The sequence below is a fragment of the Schistocerca piceifrons genome, chromosome X (assembly GCF_021461385.2).
Source record: "Schistocerca piceifrons isolate TAMUIC-IGC-003096 chromosome X, iqSchPice1.1, whole genome shotgun sequence".
In the NCBI taxonomy this organism is placed as follows: Eukaryota; Metazoa; Arthropoda; class Insecta; order Orthoptera; family Acrididae; genus Schistocerca; species Schistocerca piceifrons.
Window position 1 is genome coordinate 72,251,323 of NC_060149.1, and position 13,789 is coordinate 72,265,111.

Consider the following 13,789-nt stretch of genomic DNA (forward strand, 5'->3'; position numbering starts at 1 on the left):
ACAATCTCCAGATGTACTGTCCGAATATTATCGCTTACAGAATCAGCAGACGCAGGCCTTGCTGAATGCCCTTGGACAGCTCGTCCAGGGTCAACGTGCAATGCAAAACGGTGCAGCCGCCGCCGCTCCACCGCTCCCGCAGCCACAACACGCAGTTGCACCACCTTTTCGTCCTTTTGATGCGGCGCTGGAAAGCTGGACGGACTGGTCACGCCAATTTGGATTCCATCTCGCCGCCTACAGAATTCAAGGTAATGAGCGGCAGCCTTTATTATTATCGCGCGTCGGCGTGTCCACGTACCATGTGATAGTGAAATTATTTCCCCGACGCGACGTGGCAACGCTGTCCTACGAAGAAATTTTGTCTGCATTAAATGCATATTTCAAAGAATCAGTCAATGTAGTTGCCAAACGTTATACCTTCTTTCGTACAAAACGTACGGCCGGTCAGACTAATCGGGAGTGGGTTGCAACCTTGCAAGGCCTTACTAGGGATTGTGCTTTTGAGTGTCAATGTGGACTCCCTTATTCAGATACTATGGTACGTGATGCAATTGCACAGAACGTTTCTGATGCTCGTATACGGGAACAGATTTTGAAACTAGTCAATCCCTCCCTTCAACAAGTGATAGACATATGAGATCAGTAGGACACACTTCACTTTGCTCAGGAATCATTCGAAACTTCGCCAGCCGTGTGTCATGTTACCCGGCCCTCTGGGCGAGCTGCACGGAACAGTAAACAGCCCTCGCGCCCGTCCGCGCAGCTGCCACCAGGCTCTCCGCCACGTGTGCCGCCCAAGCAAGCAAATGCAGTGCTAAAATCATGCCCGCGGTGTGCTACTAGATATTAGCGTGAGAATTGCCCGTCACGCCAGGCTATTTGCTTTTTCTGTAATAAAAAAGGACATGTTCAGAGTGTTTGCCAGAAAAAGCTCCGATCGGACACTCAGAACCATTCCAGGCCCTTTGCTTTGCGCCAGAATCGGAATCGAACCAAGAATGCTCAGGCTCGCGAACCTTCAGCAATGGAAATTCATATAGTTCATTCCACTCCGCCCAGTGCCACTCTCTCTAACAGTGACTGTGTTCGTCCCACAACTAGTGTGCGTCGACATCGACGGCAATCCCGTCAAGTCGCAAGTGATTCTGTACCAGTGTCAGTTCACATTGCACGAGACAGTCGCTCTTGTCGTCAACAGGACAATAAACTTTTTATAGACTTGGACATTCATGGCAAAGTGATACCGTTCCAGCTCAATACTGGAGCTGCAGTTTCACTGATCAATCAAGACACGTACCGACAGCTGGGCACACCTCCGTTGCGTGCCGCAAATGTTAAGCTAACTACATATTCAGGTCACGGGCTCCCTGTGTTAGGACAGTGCAGCCTTCTTGCAACATACAAGGGACAAACAAAACTTGTGTCATTGTACGTCCTTTGTTCTTCTTCTGCAGTGAACTTGTTCGGTTTCGATTTATTTCAGTTGTTTAACTTGTCTATAGTAAATCAGGTCCTATCAGTGAACCAGACTGTGCCTTCAGCCAGTGTTTCTCATCTATGTGAAGAATTTGCAGACATTTTTGCACCGGGCCTTGGTTGTGCTAAGAACTATGAAGCACATTTGGAACTGAAAGTAAATGCGCAACCAAAATTTTTCAGAGCGCGCAATGTTCCCCATGCATTGCGTGATGAGGTTGCAAAAACATTACATGACTTGGAATCACAAGGTGTAATTGTACGTGTGCAGGCTTCTCTCTGGGCATCACCCTTAGTAATTTTGGAAAAGCCTTCCGGAAAAATTGAGACTTTGCGTGGACTTCAAGGCAACAGTGAATCCACAACTAGTGATTGCAACTTTTCCTTTACCCTGCCCGGAAGATCTTTTTGACAAACTGCGCCCGGGTAAATATTTTTCGAAGTTGGACCTAGCAGATGCGTACTTGCAAATACCGGTGGACGAAGAATCCCAGCGCGTTTTAGTGATTAACACGCATCTTGGTTTGTATCGATTCAAACGACTGCCATTCGGGTGTGCATCCGCCCCTGCATTGTTTCAGCAATATCTACAAACTGTTTGTGCGTCGGTCCCTACTGCAGCAAACTATTTGGACGATATTGTGATCTCCGGAAAGACGGAAGAAGAACATTTAGCCAATCTCAGAACATTATTTCAGGTCTTGCGACAAAATGATCTTCGCTTGCGGAAGGATAAATGTGTTTTTTGCTCGTGACTTACCCTATCTGGGCCACGTACTCAATGCCCAAGGCATACATCCCAGTCCAGAGCACCTCGGTGCCATACAAGACTTGTCTTCGCCGTAGAATTTGAAGCAGCTACAGAGTGTGCTGGGAAAAATCAATTATTATCATCGCTATGTGCGCCACGCCTCTTCCATTTCAGCTCCGCTTCATCGCTTACGCCGTAAAGGTGTTCCGTTCGTCTGGACGACGGAATGCGAACGCGCCTTTCGCCAGTTGAAATCGGCGTTGCTTTCCAATACTTGCCTTACGCCATTCGATCCCCAGAAACCCCTTTTGTCGATGGTAGATGCATCGGATTTCGGGATCGGTGTTGTGCTTGCGCACAAAGATGGTTCGCACGATCGCACTATTGCCTTTGCGTCCAAATTGCTCTCGTCTGCGCAAAGACATTATTCACAGATCGAGAAAGAAGCATTGGCTCTCGTATTTGGTGTTACTAAGTTTCATGATTTCTTGTTTGGTCGTCACTTTACCATCATCACGGACCACAAACCTTTGACATCGCTTTTTCATCCGAACAAGCCTGTACCTCCACGTACAGCGCAGAAATTCATTCGCTGGTCTATTTTCCTTTCGTAGTACCGCTACGATATCTTGTATCGGTCCACTGCTAAACACGGAAACGCCGATGCGTTGTCCCGTTTGCCTGTTGCTGAGGATAGAGCATTCGATTCTTCCGAACTTGCTTGCATGTTCCTTGATTCGGAATCCGATGACGTGGTCGAATCGTTTCCGATTGATTTTCGTCGTGTAGCTACAGCCACAGCTGCTGACCCTGTCCTTGCTGCCGTTCTGCGTTTTGTTGCTACTCAATGGCCCTTGTCAAAGTCACGGATCGGGGATCCGTTGGTTCGCCGATTTTTTGCTCACAAGGAGAGACTTTTTGTTCGACGTGGTGTTTTGCTGTTGCGTTCTGATAATGATCAGTCCAGGGTCGTGGTCCCACGTTCGTTACAGTCCTCTGTCTTACGGCTTCTCCACCGAGGACATTGGGCTATAGTGCGCACGAAACAACTTGCTCGTCAGCACTGTACTTGGTTCGGAATCGATGCTGCGATTACGAATATGTGCTCTTCTTGCATGGCGTGTGCCGAACAACAATCCGCACCACCGCGGAAATTCTTTGCATGGCCAACAGCCACTTTCCCTTGGCTCCGCTTACACATCGATTTTGCTGGTCCGTTCTGGGATGCTCGATGGTTGGTTGTTGTCGATTCCTTCAGTAATTTTTCTTTTGTTGTCCGGATGTCTTCCACGACGTCATCTGCCACCATCCAAGCGTTATCCGCTATCTTTTGCATTGAAGGTCTTACACATACTATTGTTTCCGACAATGGTCCACAATTCATGTCCGCAGAATTTCAGTCATTCTGCAAGGCCAATGGTATTCAACATCTGACGTCCGCGCCGTTTTCGCAACAGTCAAACGGTGCCGCTGAACGTTTGATCAGGACTTTCAATTCACAGATGTTGAAGTTGAAAGAGTCTTATTCTCGGGAGGACGCGTTATTGCTCTTTTTGTCCTCGTATCGCTCTCAGCCCTGAGATGGTCGCTCGCCAGCTGAGTTGCTCCACGGTCGTCCTCATCGACGCTTGATGTCTTTGCTACATCCGCCGCATCAGGTTCCTGTGCAGCGGCAGCCACCTGCTTTTGCTCCAGGCGACGTTGTATACTATCGCAACTATCGAGGTTCACGGCGTTGGCTCGCAGGGCGCATTCTTCGCTGCCTCGGCCGCGCTATGTATCTGGTTTTGGGGGCCTCTGGTGAAGTGCGTCGGCATCTCAATCAGCTGCGCCTCTGTCGTCGCAAGGGTTCTGCCGCTCCCCGTCTGCTTTCAGCGACGGTGCCGCCCGGTCAGCGCCCTGGGGACCCATCTACTGGCTCGCCTCATCCCCAGGTGTTACCGACGCTGCCTTCCATTTTGCCCCATGGCGACGTGCCGCCGCCTGTTCTCCCGCCGGCGACGCCCGCCGTGGACGCGTCGCTGCAACCGCCGGGCGACTCCCTGGGTCACGCGCCGCCAATCGCTTCCCGCGACCAGTTGTCCTCCGCCATGGACCTCTTGCCCACTCCGGACCACATGGCGTCTTCGCCCGTCGGGTGCCCCGACCCGATGGAGGTCGACCCTTCGGCACCTCCTGTCTCTATACGGGCGCATACACCGCATGTTGGCGTGCACCCTGGACTAGGTTTTCAGGCGTTTCCTAGCTCCCCTCGGACCGAATGGCAGGGTGCGGGTGGCACAGCCTCGCCTGTTGTTAGACTCCCCACCTCGTCGCATACGTCAACATGGGGTCCTCCCCACGGCGGGCGGAAGCCTTATAACACAACCGTTCGCCGATTTGCGGGGGAGGAATGTGGTGTCACAGCCAGACACCACACTTGCTAGGTGGTAGCCTTTAAATCGGCCGCGGTCCGCTAGTATACGTCGGACCCGCGTGTCGCCACTGTCAGTGATTGCAGACCGAGCGCCGCCACACGGCAGGTCTAGAGAGACGTCCTAGCACTCGGCCCAGTTGTACAGCCGACTTTGCTAGCGATGGTTCACTGACAAATTACGTTCTCATTTGCCGAGACGATAGTTAGCATAGCCTTCAGCTACGTCATTTGCTACGACCTAGCAAGGCGCCATTATCATTTGCTATTTATCTTGTGATGCGTGAACCGTCAAGAGCTATGTTCACCACCTATGGATTAAAGTTAAGTATTCCAGCAGCTTCGTACTTTATTTGCTAGTCTCAATTAATTTACCTGTTCCAGACCTCACGCCAGCCTGCGTCAGCTTAAACGCGTGCCTTTCGGCTTCCTTCTAGTGACTTGGCTGTCTTGCCAAGCCACAACATGGTTGACAATTATTTTATACTTCTACGTTTTAATTTTTATTCCTATGACATTTCTGTTTGACGATAGCACTTTTGCTCAGAAGTTTTAAACCATGGTGTGATTACATGTATTCCATATAATTTTTTATTCTGATGAAGGTTGCCATAGTGCAATCGAAACCGTGGTCAATTGACAGAAATTTTGTTCAAACTATATTTAAATACCTCAAGTACTAACTTCTCCTGTGGACGCTGTCTCTTCTGCAGGAACTACTAGCCCCTCATACCCATCCACTTGACTTTTGAGTGGCTTGTCAGTATTGCGTCTAGGCGTCCTGTATAGTGTAGACAGGGACCAGGGAGGACTCCTGGTGTTATACCGATCCTTCTAGCAAACACGTTAGAGGTGCTGCCTTTCACTGAAACTGAAACTGAGACAGTGGAACTCACTTCGCCTGTTTTGGGGAAACCTGCTTTGTCCCATGTCAAGAGAAGGCAACCACAAAAGGTTAGTGGTCTATTAATCGTCGTCAATTCAAATGTATGGCAGATAATGCTACCACTTAGGGAACTGTCAGCATGGCAAGGGAAGGAATTCTCAGTGTGTATGGCTGGAGGCCCCTTTCAGCATGCTGAAGAGGCTATTCCGGCAAACACTGAGGAAACAGTGTGTGACCAACTACACACTGTGGTGTACGTTAGAACAAACGATGCCTGTCTTCTAGACTCCGTGGTCATATATGGATGATGAAACCAGCCTTGCTCGCGAGTTTCAAGGAAGCTCATACTCGGCAGCCTTGTTCCCAGAACAGATGGTGACGCCCTGGTTCTTAGTCGAGAGAATGCCTTGAACCAGAAAAGCCGAGGGCCCTGTGACACGTTAGTCTGTGACCTGCGCCGTAGGGTTGAGAGTAGTAGGGTTACCCTAAATGGGTCAGGTGTGCACTGCAAATCAGGGATAGCTACCCTGGTAGGTTTTTGATGAGGGGCCTCCATCCAAGAAAGATAACGGTAGTTGTGAGAAACCCACAAGTGTCAGCCTAAGATGCAAAGAAATGCCTCCCACAGATGAGATCATAAAAATCCTGGCGGTTAAATGCAGAAGCATTCGCAACAAAGTGCTAGAGTTTGAAGCGCTCCTAGAAAGTACTGAAGCTCACATAATATTAGGTACACAAACCTGGTTAAAACCTGAAGTTTACAGCAGAGATCTTTGGGGAAAATTTAAGCGTATACTGAAATGATAGGGAAGTGGGAAATTGAGGTGGTGTATTTGTCGCAGTAGACAAGAAACTGAAATCCAACAAGATAGAAATTGAAGCTGCATGTGATATTATTTAGACAAGACTCAGTACCAAGGGCGCCAAAAATTATAATAGGGTCCTTCTATCGACTACCAGATTCTCCCCTTTTAGAGATAATCTCAGTTGGTTTGTACGTAAGTTCTTTAATGATACTGTAATTACTGGAGGAGGCCTTAATCATCCGACAATTAATTGCGATAGTTATAGTTTTGTTAGTGATGGGCGCGACAAAACATCCTGTGAAACGTTACTGAGTGCCTTCTCTGAAAACTAGCTAGAACAGGTAGTTCAAAACCCCACTCATGATCGAAATGTATTAGATCTAATACCAACAAACAGACCTGACTTCTTTGAGGATGTCCACATCGAAACTGGTATCAATGACCATGACGCAGTTATAGCAACAATGCATATCAAAACACAAAGGACAACTAAACAAGCAGAAGGATTTACTTGTTCAGCAAACTAGAAAGAGAAATAATAGTGTCATACCTCAATGAGGAGCTTGAAACTTTTAGCTCAGTACAGTAGCACGTAGAGGAACTTAGGCTCAAGTTTAAAAGAATAGTTGACCGTACACTGGATAGATATGTACCCAGTAGGACAGTTCATAATGGGAGAAATCCTTTACGGCGTATAGTTACTGTAAAGTAACTTCTAAAGAAACAGAGACTACTGCATAATAGGTATATGAAAAGTATAGGACTATAGACAGAGATGCTGAATGAAACGCGTTTGTCAGCCAAGAGAGCAATGAGTGAAGCCTTCAGTGACTACTGTAGAAAAATATTGTCAAATTATCTTTCATAAAACCCAAAGAAATTCTAGTAGTATGTAAAGATTATTAGTGGCACCAAATTTAATGTGCAGTCACGTATGGACGAGACAGGAACTGAAATAGAGACTAGTAAAGCAAAAGCGGAAATGCTTAACTCTGTTTTCAAATGTTTCTTTACAAAGGAAAACCCAGGAGTACTTAATTCTCCTATTTAATGCACGCACCACTGAAAAGATGAGTGAAATAAGTATCAGTGTCAGTGGCGTTTAGAGTCTCGTTAAAACTGAATAAAGCTCGAAAGCCCGGTGGAATCCGTATCAGATTATATGCCCATTTCGCGGCTGAATTAGTCTCTCTGTGAATTGTAATCTATCGTAGATCCCTCGAACAAAAAACTGTGCCCAGTGGTTTGAAAAAAAAGCACAGGTCGCATCTGCGTACAAGAATTGTAGCAGAAGTGATTCACAAAATTACAGTCCAATATCCTTGACATCCATTTGTTGTGGAATCTTAGAACGTATCTGAACTCAAACATTATGAGGTATATAGAACAGAACGACCTGCTCCATTCCAACAAGCATGGATTTCGAAAATATAGATAATGTAAAACCCAACTTGCACTTTTCTCACATGACATCCGGAAAGCCATGGATCAAGGCAGTCAGGTACCTGCAGTACTTCTCGAATTATGACAAGTATTTGACTCAGTACCACACCTTCGCTTATTATCGAAAGTACGATCGTGTGGGGCATCAGACGAAATATGTGACTGGATTGAGGACTTCTTGGTAGACAGGACACAGCATGTTATCTTCGATGGAGAGTCACCGACAGGTGTAGAACTAACTTCGGGTGCACCCCAAGGAAGTGTGTTGGTTACCTTGCTGGTTATTTTGTATATTAATGATCTTGCGGACAATATCAATAGTAACCTCAGACTTTTCACAAATGATGCTGTTATCTACAACGAAGTACAGTCTTAACGAAGCTGTACAAACATTCAGTCAGACCCTGATAAAATTTAAAAATGGTGCAATGATTGGCGGGTTGCTTTGAAAATTCAAAAATGTAAAATTGTGCACTTCAAAAAACGAAAAAGCGTTAAGTCACAGCTGAAATCTGTAAACTCATACAAATGCTTAATAAGCGTAAACATAGTCCGTAGTTGGCTGTAACGTGATTTTCATTTAATCGAGCGATTAGCTAATTTCGACTACTTGTCATTGTCAAGTACTTGTAAAACCAACATGGAAAAGCATTACACGATTAAATAAAAATCACGTTCCAGCCTACTATGGACCATGTTTACGTTTATTAAATACTTGAGTTAACACTTAGTAGTGACATGAAGTAGTACGAACACTCTCGAAGATAGACGGAAGCTATCTCGAGAAAGTCTATTAACAAAGTTTCCAGAACCGGCATTAAATGATGACACTAAGAATATACTAAAACTCCCTACATATCACTCCCATAGAAATCGTGATAAGCGTAGATCAATTACAGCACCACAAAGGCGTTTTAACAATCATTTTTCCCGCGCTCTATCCGTGAATGGTACGGGGAAAAGCCCTAATAACTGGGACAAGGGTACGTACGCTCTACCCTCTGCCATGGAATTTACAGTGGTTCGCAGAGTATAGATGCAGATGACAATTTACGTTTTACTGCTCGTCGAGGTCATTTGTCTGTAAATCTCTTTACTTGAAACAACGATGTTTCGAGGTTAACCAGTCTAAATCCAGGAGATAGCTGGAGAAACAATATTGCAGAACAGACAATTATGACTAGCAGGTTCACAGGAGTCATAAACAACATATTGGTTGGCAAAAAGCTAAATTTTTTTTAAACAGTGTATGTTAACCCATGCAGTGATTACAATCTCATATTTCCCAAAAAAATATTTTGCCATGTTGTCGAACGTTCCTCCCTTATCGTCATCGTAGAGCAAATGTGGAGTTTCAGTATGCTGATTAGAAGGCAGCGAAATGGAACGCTACGGGGATTTGACAAGGGCAACACATGGACATGCTATTATACACTCCTGGAAATGGAAAAAAGAACACATTGACACCGGTGTGTCAGACCCACCATACTTGCTCCGGACACTGCGAGAGGGCTGTACAAGCAATGATCACACGCACGGCACAGCGGATACACCAGGAACCGCGGTGTTGGCCGTCGAATGGCGCTAGCTGCGCAGCATTTGTGCACCGCCGCCGCCAGTGTCAGCCAGTTTGCCGTGGCATACGGAGCTCCATCGCAGTCTTTAACACTGGTAGCATGCCGCGACAGCGTGGACGTGAACCGTATGTGCAGTTGACGGACTTTGAGCGAGGGCGTACAGTGGGCATGCGGGAGGCCGGGTGGACGTACCGCCGAATTGCTCAACACGTGGGGCGTGAGGTCTCCACAGTACATCGATATTGTCGCCAGTGGTCGGCGGAAGGTGCACGTGCCCGTCGACCTGGGACCGGACCGCAGCGACGCACGGATGCACGCCAAGACCGTAGGATCCTACGCAGTGCCGTAGGGGACCGCACCGCCACTTCCCAGCAAATTAGGGACACTGTTGCTCCTGGGGTATCGGCGAGGACCATTCACAACCGTCTCCATGAAGCTGGGCTACGGTCCCGCACACCGTTAGGCCGTCTTCCGCTCACGCCCCAACGTCGTGCAGCCCGCCTCCAGTGGTGTCGCGACAGGAGTGAATGGAGGGACGAATGGAGACGTGTCGTCTTCAGCGATGAGAGTCGCTTCTGCCTTGGTGCCAATGATGGTCGTATGCGTGTTTGGCGCCGTGCAGGTGAGCGCCACAATCAGGACTGCATACGACCGAGGCACACAGGGCCAACACCCGGCATCGTGGTGTGGGGAGCGATATCCTACACTGGCCGTACACCACTGGTGATCGTCGAGGGGACACTGAATAGTGCACGGTACATCCAAACCGTCATCGAACCCATTGTTCTACCATTCCTAGACCGGCAAGGGAACTTGCTGTTCCAACAGGACAATGCACGTCCGCATGTATCCCGTGCCACCCAACGTGCTCTAGAAGGTGTAAGTCAACTACCCTGGCCAGCAAGATCTCCGGATCTGTCCCCCATTGATCATGTTTGGGACTGGATGAAGCGTCGTCTCACGCGGTCTGCACGTCCAGCACGAACGCTGGTCCAACTGAGGCGCCAGGTGGAAATGGCATGGCAAGCCGTTCCACAGGACTACATCCAGCATCTCTACGATCGTCTCCATGGGAGAATAGCAGCCTGCATTGCTGCGAAAGGTGGATATACACTGTACTAGTGCCGACATTGTGCATGCTCTGTTGCCTGTGTCTATGTGCCTGTGGTTCTGTCAGTGTGATCATGTGATGTATCTGACCCCAGGAATGTGTCAATAAAGTTTCCCCTTCCTGGGACAATGAATTCACGGTGTTCTTATTTCAATTTCCAGGAGTGTATTTTCAAAGTATCTCTGCTGCATTTGCTCAAGATCAAAAGTAACAGTGCTTACGTTTTCCAGATCTTTACCAAGAAACGTTCCACTACACTGCGGTTTTTTTTCTACATTGGAGCTCCATATTTGGACGCAGAAAAGCTGGACCACCATAACAATCCTCCCGTAGTCACAGTTGCTTAAAGGAACATCTTTCCTCATTTTGTGTGAATGGGACACACGGGGCAATGGAATAAATTTTGTTACATTTCCGTTGTACTAGCACGAATGCCGTGCACAGTACTATGATATGGAGATGGTGGTATAGCTGTGGCTAATCAGTGTATGTTGGAACTCTTTCCTTTTTGAAACGTTGGGGGATGTTGTATTTGTCTGACTCGGAACTAGGGTACATACCTGCGTTGAAGTGAGACGACTGAGTAGATTGCTCTCAAGCTCCTTCATACTCCGCTGATTCTGCATCACCGATTCGAACAGAGCGACACGCTCAGCCTCGAGATCAGATTTCTCCATCAGTATGACCCTTCCTGTATACAAATAAACGTCATGAAGAAGGTCTTGATTATGTTTTGTATGAAAGCAAACAATTTGTCATTTTATAAAACGCAGTTTTGTTTATGTTTCGCAAACGAAAGTGCTGGTTTCCAAACACCCTTTGTAGCGTTATACTATAGAAAATTAGGATTGACGATTCGAATAGTTTAGAAGTGTGTGAAACTAAGACATAACTGTGTTGGCTACTGTAACACATTATGTACATTTAAATGGTCTTCCAATGCGACGCAGAAGTTTGGAACTTGGCTCAGAGGTGCCTACAGCCTTCATCTATAAAAAGCGTGGCGCCCTGCTTCGGCGACTCTTCGGACATGTGTAAAAAAGGCCACAACTCTGAAGTTCATGTGAGGTGTAAGGTGGGTTAATTATGTCACATTAGCATCAGATTTCGCCAAAAAACTGCCCAATGCCACCGTGAACGTGTCACACGATGGAAATCTCATCATACCCCCTCTTACCCACATTTCAGCCCTTCTCTTTACGCCTCGGTTATGGATGTCAGAACCGCCACATGCAGAGTTGAAATCACGCGTTTTTCTTATGGGTAGCCGAGGAAATCATTTCAGACACACGTCTGCTCAGTACTGACACGAAAAGGCCTCAGGGAATGGCAAGTTTCGCGGTGGAAATGACAGTTCACAGAGCGATGAGCAACAGGACGGTGTTCTTGACAAAGTTCGACACTGTTGACGCCCCCCGGATGATTCAACCGTTCTCTAAGAACATCGTGGGGCCGAAACCTCACTGAACATGATCGGATCCCTTTGGAGTAGAGCACAACACCAGTTTTCGGTGTGGTATACGGGGTGTAAGCACTACGGTCCGTTAAAAACTATTCGACGAATTCTGAAAGTGATCTGAAGTGTTAAAGGGTGTTTATGCTCTTTCAGCCCTGCTGTTTCGCGCCCTCCTGTGGCCTAATCACAGGGTGTGCAACATTGACACATGCGTGAATAAAACGGCAAACGCGACCTGATAAGACTTCCCAGTTTGGTAACTGGCAACAAGCTCGGTACCACCTGCGAACCTTTCATGAGCACTTCAAAAATGTACTAGTACAGAGACTTCGACACCTATTCAGCTGAGGGGCACCCGAATGCTGCTCAAGCGCCTGAGGGCAGGCAACCCATTCGACACCCGTTAAATTCTGCATGCCTACAAGCAGGCGCTACAGCGGAGGGACACTCAGCTGAATGGCTGTCGAAGAATCCGTGCAGTTTTGATCAACTGTGTGTGTGGGAGGGGGGGGGGGAGGCTTAGAGGGATCCTTATATTCAAGCAAGTGTGAATGATGCAGCCTCGGGATCACGCCACGGGAGGGCGTGAAACAAGAGGGCTGAAGGGGCATAAACACCTTTTTCTGCTTCCGATCACGTTCAGATTTCGTCGAATGGTTTTGAACGGCTAGCGCTTCCACCCCGTATACCTCAGTGAAAGTTGCTGTTGCGCTACATTCCAAAGGGATCAGATCATGTTCTACATCTACATCTACATGATTACTCTGCAATTCACATTTAAGTGCTTGGCAGAGGGTTCATCGAACCACAATCATACTACCTCTCTACCATTCCACTCCCGAACAGCGTACGGGAAAAACGAACACGTAAACCTTTCTGTTCGAGCTCTGGTTTCTCTTATTTTATTTTGATGATCATTCCTACCTATGTAGGTTGGGCTCAACAAAATATTTTCACATTCGCAAGAGAAAGTTGGTGACTGAAATTTCGTAAATAGATCTCGCCGTGACGAAAAACGTCTTTGCTTTAATGACTTCCATGCCACACTCTCTCCCCTATGACGTGATAATACAAAACGAGCTGCCCTTTTTTGCACCCTTTCGATGTCCTCCGTCAATCCCACCTGGTAAGGATCCCACACCGCTCAGCAATATTCTAACAGAGGACGAACGAGTGTAGTGTAAGCTGTCTCTTTAGTGGACTTGTTGCATCTTCTAAGTGTCCTGCCAATGAAACGCAACCTTTGGCTCGTCTTCCCCACAATATTATCTATGTGGTCTTTCCAAATGAAGTTGTTCGTAATTTTTACACCCAGGTACTTAGTTGAATTGACAGCCTTGAGAATTGTACTATTTATCGAGTAATCGAATTCCAGCGGATTTCTTTTGGAACTCATGTGGATCACCTCACACTTTTCGTTATTTAGCGTCAACTGCCACCTGCCACACCATACAGCAATCTTTTCTAAATCGCTTTTTAACTGATACTGGTCTTCGGATGACCTTACTAGACGGTAAATTACAGCATCATCTGCGAACAACCTAAGAGAACTGCTCAGATTGTCATCCAGGTCATTTATATAGATCAGGAACAGCAGAGGTCCCAGGACGCTTCCCTGGGGAACACCTGATAGCACTTCAGTTTTACTCGATGATTTGCCATCTATTACTACGAACTGCGACCTTCCTGACACGAAATCATGAATCGAGTCGCACAACTGAGACGATACCCCATAGGCCCCCAGCTTGATTAGAAGTCGTTTGTGAGGAACGGTGTCAAAAGCTTTTCGGAAATCTAGAAATACGGAATCAGCTTGAGATCCCCTGTCGATAGCTGCGTTGCACAAGAACGATGTTTTCTGAAACCA

The 13,789-nt window shown here is 47.1% G+C and overlaps 1 protein-coding gene across 1 annotated transcript in view; it reads right to left on the bottom strand.

Annotated features, from left to right (window-relative positions):
* Window positions 1-13,789, bottom strand: part of LOC124722180 (dynein axonemal heavy chain 5) — an 843,802-nt gene that overhangs the window by 204,285 nt on the left and 625,728 nt on the right. Inside the window, exon 61 of the mRNA XM_047247380.1 lies at window positions 11,027-11,157. Within this exon, the coding sequence (XP_047103336.1) occupies window positions 11,027-11,157 (131 nt within the window). The remainder of the gene's footprint in view (window positions 1-11,026; window positions 11,158-13,789) is intronic.